Raw genomic sequence first — 17,791 nt, 5'->3', positions numbered from 1 at the left:
GTAGAGCCACTATGGAAAACAGTATGGAGATTCCTCAAAAAGCTACAAATAGAATTACCATACAACCCAGAAATTCCTCTTGTGGGTATTTATTGGAAGAAAATAAAAACACTTATTCAAAAAGATATACGCATCCCTATGTTCATTGCAGCATTATTTACAATAGTCAAAATATTGAAGCAACCTAAGTGTCCACCAATAGACAATTAGATAAAGAAGATTTAGTGCATATATACAATAGAATATTACTCAGGCATACAATGGATGAAAATTAAATCTTGATATTTGCGGCAACATGGATCGACCTAGAGGGTGTTATGCTAAGTGAAATAAGTTTGACAGAGAAAAGCAAATACCATACGATTTCACTTATATGTGGAATCTAAATAAAAGCAAAACAAATAGACAAACAAAACAAAAACAGACTCAAAGAAACAGAACAAACTGATAATTGCCAGAGGGGAGGGTGGTGGGGATGGGTGAAAAAGGTGAAGGAAATAAGTGGTACAACCCCACCCCAGTGATAAAATAAATAAGCCATAGAGATTTAGTGTACAGGTAAAACTTTTTATAATATAAATCAGCACATGGAATACCCATAATGAAAATCTTTCAAAGATTTTCTCTCATGATCCTTAGAATAAAATTTAAATTCCTTACCAATGTCCTATAAGGTCCTTGATGATTGGGTCCCCGCCTTATACCAGAGTTATCATGCATCCTCCTGCTTTACTAGCCACACACCAGCCAAGCAGGTCTTCTTTCAGTGCCCCAAGTGCATCAAATGCTTCTCTCCCTCAGGGAAGGCAATGGTAATCATACACTGTAAGCACATATTGTTAGGATTATTTTATTAACATTTGCTGCCAATACTAGACTGTAAGCGCCACGACAACAGAGATCCTGTATGTTTTGTTCATTGCTGTATCCTAGCACCTAGACAGTATTTATCACATAGTAGGCACTCAAAATTTTACTTAATTAATTAATATGTTAATTAGTGAATGAGAAAATGATTTAAACTTCCTGAGCTCCAATACTTAACTATATTGTCTTGACATAAATGGGTCTAACAAGTACCGTCTTACCCCAAGCCATTATAGTACTTTTCCTTCCATTTCTGACACTGCTATGGAATGGTGGTATGCACTTACAGTTGTAAAATGATTTTTCCAAAATATATGTGTTCTTATATTAATGCCTATATTTGCAAGACATTATATTCAAGTAGGATCAAATATTAATAATGAGTATTTTCTTTGCCAGCATTTAGATACATGTCATGTAATTGGAAAAATAACTAGTTATCTGTTGGAAGGCAGTGTACTCCTGAGTGTTGAACAAAATGTTCAAGGGAATTACTCTGAAGATGGTAATTAAGCCATGGAATTTTCAGCTGGAGAAAGAAGCTGACACCTTATTCTGACTCTGATACATATGTGCATTTACTGTGGTTACTAGAACTCAAGACCAGAGCATATTCAGGGGGATGAGGAGGCTGATCTATAAGAACCAAGGGAAGATATGACCTGGCTACTACTCCAAATCATCCCTGCCACCTTCATCCTTTATATAATTATTCCTCTGCTACATTCCTAGGTTAAACACATATGGCCAACTTAGACAAACCCAGAGAGGTATGCAGTGGTGGGATTCAAATAATTTGAGAAGTGGTTCCATGTCCTAATGACCATTTTAAAGTATTAAAAAATATATATACTAAAAGGTAGTTTATTATTTCATACATTTAATACTTAAATAAAAATAATTTAAAAGGTACACAAAACTAGATTATAAGAGTTTTAAAATATTAATGAAAAATATTAATACCTGACCAAAAAAAAACACAATAAAACTGTTATTTAATATATTTCCATAATGCTTCTTGACTGACATCCTCACTTGCAATTTTTTTCACCCATGGATGGAATAAACATTACTACAGGTGCACAGAATATGCTGTTGTGCAGATAAACATTAAAAAAGACTAAAGAATGTAAATTTGTGATTTGCACATTGGGTGGCTGTCAAGGTTTCCACCTTAGAGAGAATCCAGATTACAAGTGCCATTTTAACAACTGGTTCACCGAACTCAACAAAAAATTTGCTATCAGTTCTATTGCACTGGTGTGAGCTTGCTGAATCCCACCCGTGGAGGTATCTGCTTGTGTGGTAGGTTTTGAAGAGTCCAAGATGATATTTAACCTTTGTAACTTTCCTACACTAAGATAACTCCTTTGGGATCTTTTAGATATGTATGCATTTTCATAAGGATAAGGTCTTGTTCACTGTGGAGAAGAAATCATAAGGTAATCCTGTTGTTCTCAAATGAGGAGTGAGGAGGGAGAAGAGAACAGTGAGTGATTTTGTCCCACAAGGGATATTAGGCAATGTTTTGAGGCATTTTGGGTTTTACAACTAAAAATGGTGGTGGGCCTACTGGCAGCTAATGGGTAGAATCCAGGAATGCTGCTAGACTTCCTATGATGCACAGGACAGTCTCCTACAACAAAGAATTGCCCAGGCCAAAATGTCACTAGCGCCTGAAGAGGTTGAGAAATCCTGAACTGAAAAGATTCATTTATTAGTACATTAACAACTCATACACAGAGCAGATTCTTTCAGAAATGTGATTTGGGATAGGTAGATTTTGATTAGACATTTGGATCAGAAAGAAGGGAGAGTAATCAGTTAATAGTGCCAATGATAGATTAGGGAAAAGACTGAAAGCAGGTGACCAGTTAGGAGATTACTAGATTACTCTCACAGTCTAAGAGAGAAGGAATAAGAGCCTGAATTAAAATGAACAGGAACTAGATACCCCATATATTGTAGAGGTAGAATTGATGAAGCATCACAAAATAGTGATATAGGGGAATGAGGCTGAGAGAGAAGACAAAAATGATCCTTAAGACTTTAGCTTGGGTGACCAGAAGAAAAGTGATGCATTAGGAAAAACTGGGACAAGAGGAGCAGATCTGCATATGTGATGCTATGAAGGCCTCCAAGTGAGGCTGTTTTATGAACAGTTAGAAATGTGCATCTGGAACTCAGAAGTCTATCTGAAGCTAGAGGTTTCTACATAAAATTCATCCCCTTGGCACATATCAGGAGTTTCATAAATATTTGTTGAGTGAAAAATAAAAGAATAAGAAGAAAAGAAGGCCAAGGACAAAACCTCTGGGCACATCTTCATCCAAAGAGTGGACAAAGAAGAAAGTGAAAAGGATTACTTAAGTAGTTAGAATCAGCTAACTTAAAACAGGAGAAGGGAGTTTAAGGGGAAGGAGTTGACCAACAATATCAAATGCTGCTCAGCAGTCAAGTTGAATGATTCCAATGAATAGAGTTGGACTTGGCAGTGAGCAGGTCATCATCAAACCTGAGAGCACGTACAGTAGAGTGATAGGAGCAGAAACTAGGTGGCAGACACAGAGGGCAGCAATGTCCTCATCATCCCATCATTAGTGAAGGTGGTAAAGAATGAGTTCGAATGGGAGCTTATGGAGGTGGCAGGGATTTAGGAGTCAGTGGAATCTTTTGGCAGAATTATGGCCTGATAGGAGGAAGGCAGCATAGAGACACTGAAGTCACAAATTTGAATAGCTAATAGCCATTATGTATTTACTGATTACATCAGTTGTAATTTTTTGTGACAGAGACAGAGAGAGACAAAGAGAGGGACAGATAGGGACAGACAGACAGGAAAGGAGAAAAATGAAAAGCATCAATTCTTCCTGCGGCTCCTAAGTTGTTCATTGATTGCTTTCTCATATGTGCCTTGACGGGGGTACTACAGCAGTCTGAGTGACCCCTTGCTCAAGCCAGCAACCTTGGGCTCAAGTTGGTGAGCCTTGCTCAAACCAGATGAGCCTGCGCTCAAGCCAACAACCTCGGGGTTTTGAACCTGGGTCCTCCACATCCCAGTCTGACGCTCTATCCACTGTGCCACCACCTGGTCAGGCCATCAATTGTATTTTTAAGCTTCCTGTAATACTAAGTTGAGGTCGTGTGGACTTGGAATTTGTGTCACTCAAGGTTCCTAATAGGTAAAGTTAGGGGTTTTGTTTGTTTTTAGCGAGCAAGAGAGAGAGAGACCGGAAGGGAGAGAGAGGAGAAGCATCAACTCATAGTTGTGACACCTTAGTTGTTCACTGATTGCTTTCTCATATTTGCATTGATAGGGGGCGCTTCAGATGAGCCAGTGACCCCTTGCTCAATCCAGCAACCTTGGGCTCCAAAGCAGTGACTTTTGGACTCAAGCCATTGACCATGGAGTCATGTCTATGATCTCACACTCAAGTTGGTGAACCTGTGCTCAAGCCAGATGATTCCACCCTGAAGCTGGCAACCTCAAGGTTTTGACATTGGGTCCTCTGTATCCCAGGCCAACACTCTCTATCCACCACGTGGTTAGGCAGGTAAAGTTAGGTTTAATTTAAGGAAAAGCTCCCTAACCATCAGAGATACCTTGCAAGGGAAGGGCTGCTTTTGAGTACTGAGCTCCCTTGTCACTGAAAGTATTCAAGGAGAAGTAATATATGACCGCATGAGAGGTGGTTCCTGTACTGAATGGGAAGTTGGACTAGATTGTTAGTGTCCAAACATTTGGACTTCTCAGATGAGTAATATTGTAAGGAGGGAGAAATAAAAGAAAATGTGAGTGTAGTGTGGATTGATCTAGAGAGTAATCAATTTTAAATTTTTACTATCTTGTGTATTAGTTTTCTATTTACTATTCTAACAAATTACCACAAATTGAGTGGCTTGAACTAACACGTTTGTTAATTTGCAGTTCTGGAGGTCAAAAGTCTGGTAGGGGATCTCACTGAGCTAAAATCAAAGTGCCAGCAGGGCTGCATTCCTATCTGAAGGCTGTAATAGAGAGAAAATTCATTTCCTTACCTTTCCCAATTTCCAGAGGCCACATATTTCCCTTAGCTCATAACCTCCTCCACTTTCAAATCTAACAATAACTGGTCAAGCTTTTCTCATATCACATCACTCTGATACTGGCTCTTAATTTTATCTGTAGCCTTGATTACTCTTTACCATATAACCTAATTCACAGATTTAAGGAATTAAGACATGGACATCTTTTGGGAGGCATATATTATATTTATATATATTTAACAGTCATACCTCATTTCATTGTATTTTGCTTTATTGTATTTCACTGATGTGTTTTTTACAAATTGAAAGCAAGACCTTCCACCAGAAGAAAGATCACAACTCGCTTTATTGTTATGGTCTGGAACTGATTTTATACATGTATGTATTATTATTTTAGAACAAAAAGGATCTTACATACAATGCTATAAAATAGGAGTTATATAGAAAAACAGATTGTCCTCTCTAAAACAAACAAACAAACAAACAAAACAAAATAAAAAAACAGTTTTCAGCCTTAACCCAACATTCACACACATACACATGCACATGCACACACACATATATGCATATCTCACCAAATGGACAACTTCCCCATAGACCAACACCACAGCTTTAGAAAGCATTGGACTAAATGATCTCTTAAGGATTTTACCAGCTCTAAGCTTCTTTGATTCCCTGGGATTCACTCTACTATATTACCTGGAGGACCTTCTTGTGATATACCACTATTTGTTTCTTCATAGCTATATTTTTACTTCAGTTTCCTTTTTACCTCTAATTCAAAAAGCTATGAAAAGTATTCTGTAAATGATATACAATATTGTTATTCTGGTCTTTGGGCTAATCAAGTTGTTTGACATTTTTTGATGATGCCCTTTGGCATATGGGTGTATGTAATTAGCTACCATACTGTTCACTAACAATACCTGTCTGTCTTGACCCTACAGACTTGGGGACTATAAATAAAGGTATGACAACTGGCTCCAGCCTTGCTTGTCACTCACCATTGAAGGGAACTCTGCTGGAAAGCTACACTAGAGTCCCCAGGAATCCAGAATGTAGTCAGAAACATCATCTTCAACAAGAAGAAAGAGATGGAGACAGGCACTTATGAAGCAGACAACCAAGATATTTTGTACTGGGAAGGTACAGAGGCCCCAAGTGGGGACAGTATTTTACTAGTAGGAAGGCATTACTTAGGGAAAGGAAGAGTCAGAGGACAATAGCACATTCTCAAACCAAATTAGCATGGTTTCTTTCTTAACCTGTTACTACCTAAGAATGAGAGTGGGGTAGAGCACTGAAGAACTATGTAGGGAAGGTAAAAGAGAAGAAAAATGACTCCTCGGTACTCAGTGTGAGGTCCAGTGCAGTGGTTACTTTTGGGAAAGTAAACTGATAGTGTTAACAGAAGACAAAGAATGCTAAAAAGAGCTTAAAAAAGGAAAAAAAACAGAAAAATAACTTTTTAAATTTTATTTTTAATTGAATTTCTTAGGTGACACTAGTTAACATAATTATACAAGTTTCAGGTGCCCAATTCTACAATACATTTCTGTACACTGTATTCTATGTTTACCCCCCTGAAAGTCAAGTCTTCTTAGTTGCCAAGTTGTATGGTAGGCACTGTGCTATGTATTTTCCATGTACCACTCCATCTACTACTCGCTTTATGACAATGACCAAAAGCAACACTTACAACTTAAGACATGCTTTATATTGTATTGATCATATTTATTATTGTCTTTTCCCCTCACTAGTATTTCAAAACCAAGAGACAGGATCTCTTTCTCTCTCTCTCTCTCGCTCTCTCTCTCTCATCTTATCACAAAATACCTACAACAGAGCCTGACACATAGTATATGCTCAATAAATATTTGTTCCATGAATAAATACCTAGCATTTATTGAGCATCTATTATGTGCCAGGCACTGTTATAGATGTTTCCCATGAGTGAACTCATTTTAACTTTCACAACCAATGTTGAAACAGGCATTATTATCCCAGATTTACAGATGAAAAAACAAGGTCAGCAGCAGAGATAATAAGTCATTTGCCTTGTAAGTGATGGATTCAGGATTTCAACCTATAGGGTCTAATTCCAGAACCTTCCTACATTTTTAGTGTCTTATATTGAGGCTCAGAGAGGTTAAGTAACTTGTACAAAGTCATGCAGCTTAAGACTGGTAGTCATGAACTGCTTCCCTTTTCTCTGCACTTTGAGGTTTCATGAGATTGCCAAGATAACTATTTCTTTCAGCATCATTTTACCAGAGACATCTGAGATTTTTTTAAAAAAAGGATGTGTTTCACTAAGGATTAACATTAAAGTAACAGACATTGCCCAAAAGAATCATGAGTTCCACCCCTCCCCCAAAAAAACCCCACCAATCTGCCACCAAATTTTATGGTTAATATTTGGGACTGGGGAAGGTGAGAGAAGCAGCCAGCAGATGAGTCATGGGAAACCCCTGGTGGATCCATCTATACTGAGAACTAGGAGGGTAAGTCACTTTCATGTCAGTCAAATCCTGACCCATGCTGCCCTAGACAGCTTTAGAGTAGAGATGCTAATAAAGCATTTCTAAGTGACTGGTTCATAATTCATTGCATGACCTTGTGCAAGACACTTCCTCCTTTGTGTCATAGTTTTTTGTTTGTTTGTTTGTTTGTTTGTGATAGGGAGGCATCATTGGAACTCTGTTGAATCATAATAGCTCTACTTTATCTCATATATTGAATTTTTTCACATAAAATTTCAGTTGGACAAAAAATTTTACACTAAAACCTATTCTTGAAAAACCACTGAATAAAATAGTCCTTTAAGTTTCTTATAGATTAAACATTCTAAGAATCTAAAGCACATAGACACTGTCCTGTGGGGCAGCTCAGTATTCATTCAGCCCTACTTTCTGCAGCCAGGAATGGGCCCAGGGATCCACTGCAAGAGGCCATTCAGAGGCACACTAAGTTCCAGCTTCTCTCAGAGGTTATTAACCCTGTCCTCATTTGGCAGTTGTCTTCCCCACTGGAACTTCTGCTAACATCCCCTATATATTTTGAGGCAGAGTAAGCATAATTATGCACAATAGTATTTGCAGGGCAGCTGCACCTGTTTTATATAAAGGGAATAGAATATTTACTGATTTTCTCCTGATATGAACCACTGTGTCTGCCTGTAGGACAACAGTAGCTTAGTGTTCCCTGAGGGTTGATACTGATCTATAATACTCCTAAATCCCTTGCCTTTGCCATGACCAAAGCTATAAGCTTAGTTTGGAATTTTTCTTTTTTATTTTCACTGGGTTTCTTACACCTGCTCACTCCACATTTTTATAAGGTCTTCCTTTGTCTCATTCTGCTTATCATCGATATACACAGGCTTAAAGATTTCAATGTGTGCACCTTCCTAGAGTCTGAGTTTCAGCTGTACAATATGACTCCTAAAGTTTTCAAACAAGCAAAAAAAATAATATTATATTGTATAGGTATGTGTTTGTATATTTTTAAAAGACCAAGGTAATGATAAATACAAAATTCAGAATCATAGTTACCTCAGAGGGAGGGAGGGGTCAAAACGGTGACAGAATAAAGAAAGAAGACATAGGTAAAAATAAGGTATCAGTAATGTTATAGTTCTTGGGTTACATGATGGTTTTGTTGTATTTAAAAATAGATAAATAAATGTAATAAATTTTAAAATGAGAGGTTCGCATGTGAACTAGTATTAATTAATTAATTCTGTACCCCTGATGTTCAAAAGCAATGATTATAAGAGTAATAGAAGTTTCTTATTTGTTAACCAGTATCTTACCACCATAACATCCTTATTTTTATTTTTATTGTTTGTTGTTTTGTTTTTTTAACATATCAAGGCTTTTTTTTTTCTGTATTTTTCTGAAGCCGGAAACGGGGAGAGACAGTCAGACAGACTCCCGCATGCACCCGACCGGGATCCACCCAGCACGCCCACCAGGGGGCGACGCTCTGCCCACCAGGGAGCTATGCTCTGCCCCTCCGGGGCATCGCTCTGTTGCGACTAGAGCCACTCTAGCGCCTGGGGCAGAGGCCGAGGAGCCATCCCAGCGCCCGGGCCATCTTTGCTCCAGTGGAGCCTCGGCTGCAGAGGGGAAGAGAGAAACAGAGAGGAAGGAGAGGGGGAGGGGTGGAGAAGCAGATGGGCACTTCTCCTGTGTGCCCTGGCTGGGAACGAACCCGGGACTTCTGCACGCCAGGCCGACGCTCTACCACTGAGCCAACCGGCCAGGGCCCATATCAAGGCTTTTTAAAACACTAAGTGGATTATAACTATAGGTTTGCCTCTCTCCAATTTTATTTCCCCCTAAATTATTGTTTATAATTTACTCAGGTTAGGATTCTCCTTGTTGAAAATATGTTGCATTTCCCCATGAGGCTATTTTTGTATAGGTATCATGGGTCCTCATCTATCTATTAGGTCTTTCAGGCTAGTAAGTATGGATCTAAGAATTACTGGCTGCCTCTTGAATCATTTGGGATGAAGAGTTGTGATTGCTTGCTCCAGTCTTCCAGATCCATAACCACGACTAAGGATGGGTTCTTTCTAGGGTTGCCCGAGACAATTCAGGTTCCTCAATTAAATCTTAATTTCAAATAAACAACAACAAAAAATTTTAATATATGCATGAAGTTGAAGCTTACTACATTAAAAATAATATGTGAAAATCAAATTTAATTGGATATTGTATGTTTTTATTTGCTAAACCTGAAAACCCTATCTATTTTAAGTCAATAATTACTCTTTAATGTCATTGTTAGTTTTAAGACCCAGGAAGTTTGAGTTTAGGAGTCAGGCACACTCAAGTTCTAGTCATGGCTTATCCACAAAAAAAGATAGAACTTTTTTTTGATTCAGAATTTTTATATATTAAATAGAAATAATAGCAACATCTCCTGAGGTTGTTGGGAATATCAAATGAGATAATATTTGTATAGTATTTAGCATAGTACTTGGTGTCTACTAAGCACTCAGTGACTTTATTATTGTCAATTTTATACAGAACATTATGTGTACTGGCCAAAATTTGATCTAGTACTACAAAACTCTCCATTTACAGGATTAATTTGGGAATGAGACTCTCCTTAGTGTCTCTTTTGGTGATGACCAAGGCAAAGTGGCAGCTAGCCACTCTCTTTTGTTTCTAAATACTCCTTTTGGCCCCCTATCATGAGGTGCCCCAGATTCATTCTCCAGTTGGCTTACTCTTTTTAATATAAAGATTTTTGTGCATGCGTTTGGAGGTCATCTAGAACTCCTCAAGTTAGAGGCTAGTATTATTTTCCCATATAGAGATATTCAGTGACTGATAATCACATTTGAAATGTTACCCTCAAGCCAATGACTAATGAGTTTGGCTGATGAGAGGAAGCATCCCTAATCAATATAGGTTCAAATAGAATACATTGAAAGCCAGTTACCAAAGGTAGTCAGAACTCTCAATTCTCACAATGCAGTCAAGAAATTAATTAAATTGCTTTTCCACTTGCCTTTGTCCCACTTTCCATGCCTTCCTTCTTTTGGTGTCCAATGACTTCACTGTTTCTCCTCTTCTCTGATCCACCCATCCCCATCAAAATTTACCCATCTGCTTTATCATTCATTTTATCATCCAATCAGACATTAGTTCATCTTGACATGCACGTGGCAAAAAAAGATTCTATTTAATTCCTTTTCAAGCCACAGATGTTTTTTTTTTAACACCTGACACCTGAAAAGGAAGCTGAGCTGTGGCTTCCTAACAGATAAGGGAAACCATGCAGAACCCGTTAAATCACACTACATTATCAGCTGCCTGTTCTGTCTGCTTTCCATGAATAGAAGGAAGCATTAGTGCAGATAATCTAAAGATCATTTCCACTTGGTTTGGGAATGCACCACACGGTGTTGTTGTAGTTGACTTGCTTTGTTAATTATGTTCTACTTAAGCTAATATTGAAATTGGTTCACATTTTTTAAGCACATCTGTGGCAGAAAAGGGAAGAGATGATGGTGTGACCCACTTTGAAATAAAGCAAAGCTGACTACAGTTATGAGGAGGACATGAAAGTTCTATATATGGGCTAATAGATCTAGAAGGTAAATGCAAAAGGGTCAAAATAGCACTCTGCAAATTACCCATGGACAGAATATGCCCACCTACCCCATGTGACTCATCGGGTACTGGAAGGCCAGTCTTCCCAATGAACTGCCCAGAATCTGAAATGCTCTTTATTAGTAGCTTACATTAAGGGTCTTAGTCATAAAATAACTATAATTACATTATTATGTGACCTATAAGTTTAACACATTTCCTAGCAGACACATTAGCAGTTTGTCTGACTAAATCATCAGTCATTACTGTCACCTAGTAGAAAATACAATGAAGACAAGACAGCTGCACCTTGGTGGGGATGGGGGTACCCTATGAGGTCCCTAAGCAGCTATGGTGGAAGTATGAGTCCACCAAGTGCCTTGGAGGTGAGCTGGGAGGGTTACTGAAAGAAGATAGAACAACCTTCACACTCTTTACTTCCTACATTTTCTTAGTTTCCTGCTCATGGCATAAGAATGATATAAAGAATATGCATCTATTATAAATACATTTTTTACCCTTCCTTATTCTTCTTCCACTGGGCAACTGGGCTTGTAAGGACTTCTAGAGATTTCAGAGATCTTGGTTTTCTTTTGAAGCATGTCATTTAAAGCCAAAGCCTAACTATTCATTGTGTTTCCAAAAAATTTGCAGCAAAGAATGATGTGGCTATTAAAATATTTTCTTTTTCTCATTGCAGTCTGCTCTCAGTTCTCAAGAGGGGTGTATGCCATCTTTGGATTCTATGATCAGATGTCAATGAACACTCTAACCTCCTTCTGTGGGGCCCTGCACACTTCTTTTGTCACGCCCAGCTTTCCCACTGATGCAGATGTGCAGTTTGTCATCCAGATGCGCCCAGCCTTGAAAGGCGCTATTCTGAGTCTTCTGGGTCACTACAAGTGGGAGAAGTTTGTGTATCTCTACGACACAGAAAGAGGTAAGAAAAAGCACCTTCTCTCCTCTTTGAATATTCATATTGTTAATATTGATATTAACAGTGGTGTTTAACCTTCCTCAACTCATGTTTGTTTCCTTCTTTTACAATGAATAAAATCTAATACTTTTTTTAAATTGTATTTAATATTCAAAGTGAATTGAAAATTAAGAACAAAAATTGAAGCAATGGTAGTTTTAGAATCTAATTTTCAAACTATATCCTCCCACACTTGACTTTGAAAAGGGGTTTGAGATACCGTCCTGGTGGGGTCACTGCTGTTGAAAAGAGTCCCCCTGAAAAAACTTAATCTGGTCTAAAATATACAAAATAACAGCAGTTTAGTCTAAAATAGAGAAAAGCCTGAACTGGAAAGTTTTGGAGAGTTAATCTTGTCAGAGATTATAATTTACCCCATTTCATAGATGAGAAAACCAAGGCTCAAAGAGGAAAAAATGGTTTTATGTATAGCAGTTTAACCACAGAGCTGGGACCAGTGTCAATATCTTCTGCATCCAGGGCTTGTTTCATCAGATCACATTAGACCTTCAGATTATAAAACCTCAACAATAATCTGATGGAAATAATGAGTGGAGATTGGCTAATCTGAGCTTTGGGGGATGGATTTTTTTAAATAGTGAGATAATATATTGAGGACACATTATATTGAAATAGTTTCAGAAGTTAAGGGTATAATCTGAAATAGTATACAATTAGTTGTACATATAATTCAGCTAAACTGACTCCTCTAAAATTAAGTTATCTTTGAGGAGTTCCTCAGTAAAACCAAGGGATCCTATCACCATGAGATTCTAAAAGACAATGTTACTTTGTTTGCCTGTAACCCTGATTATAGGCTGAGAATATTCTCTCTGACTCAGGATTTTCCGACTCAGAAAAAGAAGGAGCAAGTGAAAGGCCTGCCTTCCTTAGGGATCTCTGGAAAGGATGTCCTTCTAGGTAACTTAATTTGAAGGACCATTCTGTTTTGAGGAGCCTAGAGCACTTTTTACTTCACTTTCATTTGATGTGCCATCAAACCCTGTCAGGAAATACTAAGACCTGTATTTGCCTATAGTACTTACCTCCAAAATTATCAAATTTTATGAACCTGAAGCAGAGACCAGAGTTATAGTCCAAGATCTGCCACTAACTAGCTTTTAACCTTGACCAACTCACTGAAGCTTTCTTGGCCTTGGTCTCCTCAACAAAGTTGTGTCCCTTCTTAATGTAATATTCTATGACTTCTTTAAAATAGTATATGAGACATAAGATATTTTATATCTCACTACAAATCCTAACTTATAAATTAGCAATTAATCAACCAACTCTACAAACTGTTATTAATCCCCAATGGGTGTATTCAATCTTGTGATAGATGCTTAAATAATATAGTTCCAATGGGAGTAGACAAAAAAAGGGCATTCATGAAACAATTCATGAACAACACAGAACAGTATAAAATTGAATGCCATATTACAGACTCTGATTGTTGTAAGAATTGTGAAAAGGTAGCACTTCAGGAAAGTAGAGTTTTCACAGAAGGCTGGGAAGAGGACCTTGAAGGATATGTAAGTTGTGCATGGCAAGAGAAGGGAGAAAGAGATTTGAGAAGAGGAAAAGAGCATGAACAAAAAGTAGAAGAGTGCTGTGTGTTCTTGCAGAGCCTTGTCTGACTAGGGTATCAAAAGAGTTTGAATATTCTAACTCATAATTTGCTAAATTTTAATGCATTTTTTTCTTTCAAACATTGAGAATGAATGAGCGTATTTCCATGTACTATGTACAATGTAATCTGAGTTAAAACAACTTTATTTTCAGAACTAAAGTTTGTAAATTTAATAGCTTCTCTCCTGAAACTAAATATCATCTCTACTAATATTGTAACCTTCCATCTATTCAAAATCAGAAGATTCATGTATTTTCCCCTCAACTCCCATGAAACTTTTTTGTTCATAGCTCTTTATTAGAGGAAAGGAAGCAAAATTTTATTTATGTCTATTTCTTATCCTTACATCTTTTTTCAAATTATCTCAGTAAATATTTAGACAATTCTAGAGTCTTGGAGCCCAAAGAATCCTTTCTGACTCGTATGTCAATTTTTTTCTTCTATAGCCATTTAACTGGTGGAATGAATCTGTTGTGCTTAAGAAATATTTTTCATAAACTTTTATACTTATTTCTCCCTTGGAAACCCTTCTTAAAAAGGGCAGTGTGCCCATGTTCCAAAATCTTCAATGGCTTCTATTGCCCACATTGAAAGAAAAAAGTAGTATATTATTTAAGATTCAACATAATTATGCCTCAAGCAAGTAACAGACCTGTTGTTCCTATGTTACCTAATGAGAACCTTCCACTTCAGGCAGCTTTCATTTTTCACTGTTGCCCAAATGTTGCAGAACTATGCTTGCTTCAGTAACTTTACTTCTACTACTACTTGAAATTATTTTCTTTATCTTGACTATAAAAATTCTGCCTATCCTTCCATTTTTCAAAATTACTTCAAACTCCTGCTCCCCAAGATGGACTTTTCTGACCACTGCGACCCATTCATTCATTCATTCATTCATTCATTCATCCATTCAATAGGTTCCAGGGTTACAATGTGAACAAGATAGACATGTTTCTTGCTTACATTATAAAGCTTATATTCTAACTTCAGAGCTTAAATTCTAATGAGGAAGATAGATTAAAAATAAAATAAAAATAAAAAATAAAATAATCACATATTTAGATAAGGTGCTATGAAGTAAACAATGAAACAGATACTAATGGATAGGACTTAATTTTAAAAAGGTTTCTCAGTGATGGCCTCATGGAGAAGGAACAATTAAACTGTGAATTAAAGAATTAGAAGAAGATGGCTATGTGAGGAATAAAGGGAAATAGATTCAAACAGTAGAAATAGCAAGTGCAAAGTCCCTGTGGCAGAAAAAAAACTTGGCATGTTTGAGGAACTAAAAGAAGACAGGTGTGGCTAAAGTGTAGTAATGAGGCTGAGAGTTGCCTGAGATAAGTCCGTAGAAGTAAAGAGGAGCCAGATCATAGCCATGGAGTATGAATAAAGATCATGGTAAGGAGTAAGTACTTCATTCTAACTGCCATGAGAAATTATTGGAGGATTCTGAGCAGAGGAGTCATGTGATCTTATTTATGTTTCGGTAGAGAATGGAATATAGTGTAAGAGTGAAGGAAGGAAAATCAATTAAAAGGCCATTGTGGTCATCTAGGTGAGAAATAATGGCAGCTTCAACTAGGCTAGAGATGGAGAAAAGTGAATGGTTGAAATATATTTTGAACTCAGAACCAGCAGAATCTGGGGACATATTGACTGTGGGATGTGAGGGGGAGGAAAGACTCATATATATCTATTAAGCTTTGGCTTGAGAGACTGGGTAAGGTGATGATACTATTTACTGAGGTGACTATGCAGGAAGAGAACCAGTTTTGAGGAGCAGAGGTCTTGCTCACATCTGAACACCCACAAAACCTTTTTGGCCATGTCATTCACTTGGCACTTAATGTAACTACATTCTATTATTATTTCACTGGATCTGCTGCATACCTTCCCAAGCCCTCCTCCACGGTGAACAATAAACAATTGGTTTGCTCCTAAATTTATACTTTGTTCCTACCCTGGTACATAGCAGAGATGTGGATACATACCTAGTGTTTTCCCAACTTCATTATTGATTCATCAATAAGCCATGTCTTTTTTCCAAAGTTGGGCTGAAAGAAAGAGACAGAAAAACAAAGAAGGAAGGGAAAGGAAGGAGGGAGGGTGGTGGGAATGAGAGAAAACAGAAGGGAAAAAAGAGACAGAACTCAATTTATAAATCAAACCATGTGATATAGTTTTTTAAAATATTCAATAATGTTATCTCTTTTTTATATTCTCATTTTCTAAAATGATCATCTATTGCTTTAGTAATAAAAATTATGGGAAGAAATTACAACTGGAAAATGTAATTTTAGAATATTTTAAATTACCTAAGAGAGAAATGGAAGAGAGAAACAGAAGGGAGCACCTATAAATTTATTCAAATAAGCCAAATATATGAACAATGTGACTCCACTATATAAGGGCAGAGAAGAGTGAGGAGCTGAGAAATGGGTTAATCATTTGAGGTCATTTAAAAGATCTGTAGCATAATCAGGGTAATATTGCTTCTGAAATTATAAAATATTGAGTAGCCTTCAAGGTTTTGTTGGTTATGCTTTGATTTCTGTCTACAGAGAAAGATCTGATTTCTGTTTGCAGATCATCACTTTGCTCAGTTACTTAGGTCACCACTTTAGTTCATTAATACAAAGTTCCAAATTATGTTCTTGGTGCTATTGCATAAGTCATTTCTTGGAAAATATATGAGGTTTACTAAGTGTGATCTCTGCCCCCTCTGTACCCTCTCCCTTATATTGACACCCCTATTTTATTGGCTCAGAGCTCCTCACAGAGGTACTTATTGACACCTGCCCTGATTGGCAGGAAAAAAACCCTCAACACCTCTGACCCAACTTGCCTTCACAGCTCCACAAAAACTTCCTGTCCTACATTTTGATTCCATTCATTAATAGTCTTTCTCTGCTAGTGACAACAATTCAGCTGACCATTTTATTCATGCTAATTTCTTTATAGCCATTACAGATTTGATGTGTTAGTGCATCCAGAGAAGAAATTTCAATTCAAGTAAGGATCTTCTGTAAAATAAAACCTTAATCCAAAGTGTAGCCTTCTAATTCTAGGATCCCAGCTACCATGAGTTCAGTTTGGAGGCCCCTTTCCCATATACCTTCCTATATAGAAAATCCTAAAGCCATGCCATGGAGGTAGCCACTTCTTCTGGTTTTCAATTTGACCTATCTTTTGGGTGCAAATAACCTAATTCTCTGTGGCGCTAACATTTCCCCCAGAACAGCAACAAATTTGAAAACTGCAGCCAGACTCTCTCGTGCACCTGACAACTCTTTTTGGCTTCAATGGGCACAGCCCACAGAGATGAAAGAATCTGGCCTGGGCTGTGGTTTCCAGCTTAGATAATGAGATAATAGCTCTAAGCGCCCTTTGAGGCAACTAGTCCCTAGCTTCTTGACAGTGTTCAATAAACTCCCGCTGTTTTCCATTCTCAACCTGAAACTCCCTACTCAGTTCCCAAGTAACTCTCTGGAAGGCATCAGCTTTATAACAGACCTTTCTACTTGCTCTAGAAGGTTGTGGCAGGAAAAATGGGCAGTGCAACAAGTAGTCTGTCAGTCAAGCAGTTATTGGAAGTCTCCCAGTGCTAGCTTGTGCTAGGCTACTGGTAGTTTAAGAGAGGCAGATTTAGGTCCTGCCTTTGAGGAGTTAGCAATCATGATGCTGGAATAGTAATTTATCTCAGAGGCCTAGAAAAAATTAAATTTTAACTCACTGTTCCCCTGTCCATCAATGACATTTTCATTCACTGAATCAGGCACCTTGTGAAAAGCTTAAAGCTTTTCCAGGTCACTAGGAAGATGGAAAATGTTGGATGGCATGAGATAAAGAGATTCCCCAAGACAAAGAAAATGAGGCCTTTTCTCAGAAGACTGTTTATGTTTTTAGATTGTGTTTGAGAGACAAGCAGAGCTTCAGTTCCTCACATATTCCTGAATGTTGCCATTTACCATCTACTTTCATAAGCTAGCTTCATTCCTTCCATCCAGTTCTACTTTCCCAAATAAAACACAGAATCTCTATGTCTTCATCTGTCTTTTATTCACCCTGTCTCCCACCTCCGTCCCTCCCTCTCCATTTACACACACACACACACACACACACACACACCAATACCAATCAGTGGCACAAATAAACAAATCCCTATCACTGTCATCA

General features: G+C 37.6%; 1 protein-coding gene across 5 annotated transcripts in view; it reads left to right on the top strand.

The window, feature by feature from the left end:
• GRIA3 (glutamate ionotropic receptor AMPA type subunit 3) overlaps positions 1 to 17,791 on the top strand; it is a 443,444-nt gene that overhangs the window by 82,448 nt on the left and 343,205 nt on the right. For all 5 annotated transcript variants that reach the window (XM_066249169.1, XM_066249168.1, XM_066249166.1 and 2 more), the window contains one exon: positions 11,704 to 11,943. In XM_066249169.1, coding sequence (XP_066105266.1) covers positions 11,704 to 11,943 — 240 coding nt within the window. The remainder of the gene's footprint in view (positions 1 to 11,703; positions 11,944 to 17,791) is intronic.

This window comes from Saccopteryx bilineata, chromosome X, assembly GCF_036850765.1.
Source record: "Saccopteryx bilineata isolate mSacBil1 chromosome X, mSacBil1_pri_phased_curated, whole genome shotgun sequence".
Classification (NCBI taxonomy): domain Eukaryota; kingdom Metazoa; phylum Chordata; class Mammalia; order Chiroptera; family Emballonuridae; genus Saccopteryx; species Saccopteryx bilineata.
This window is presented reverse-complemented; position numbering and strand designations above follow the sequence as displayed.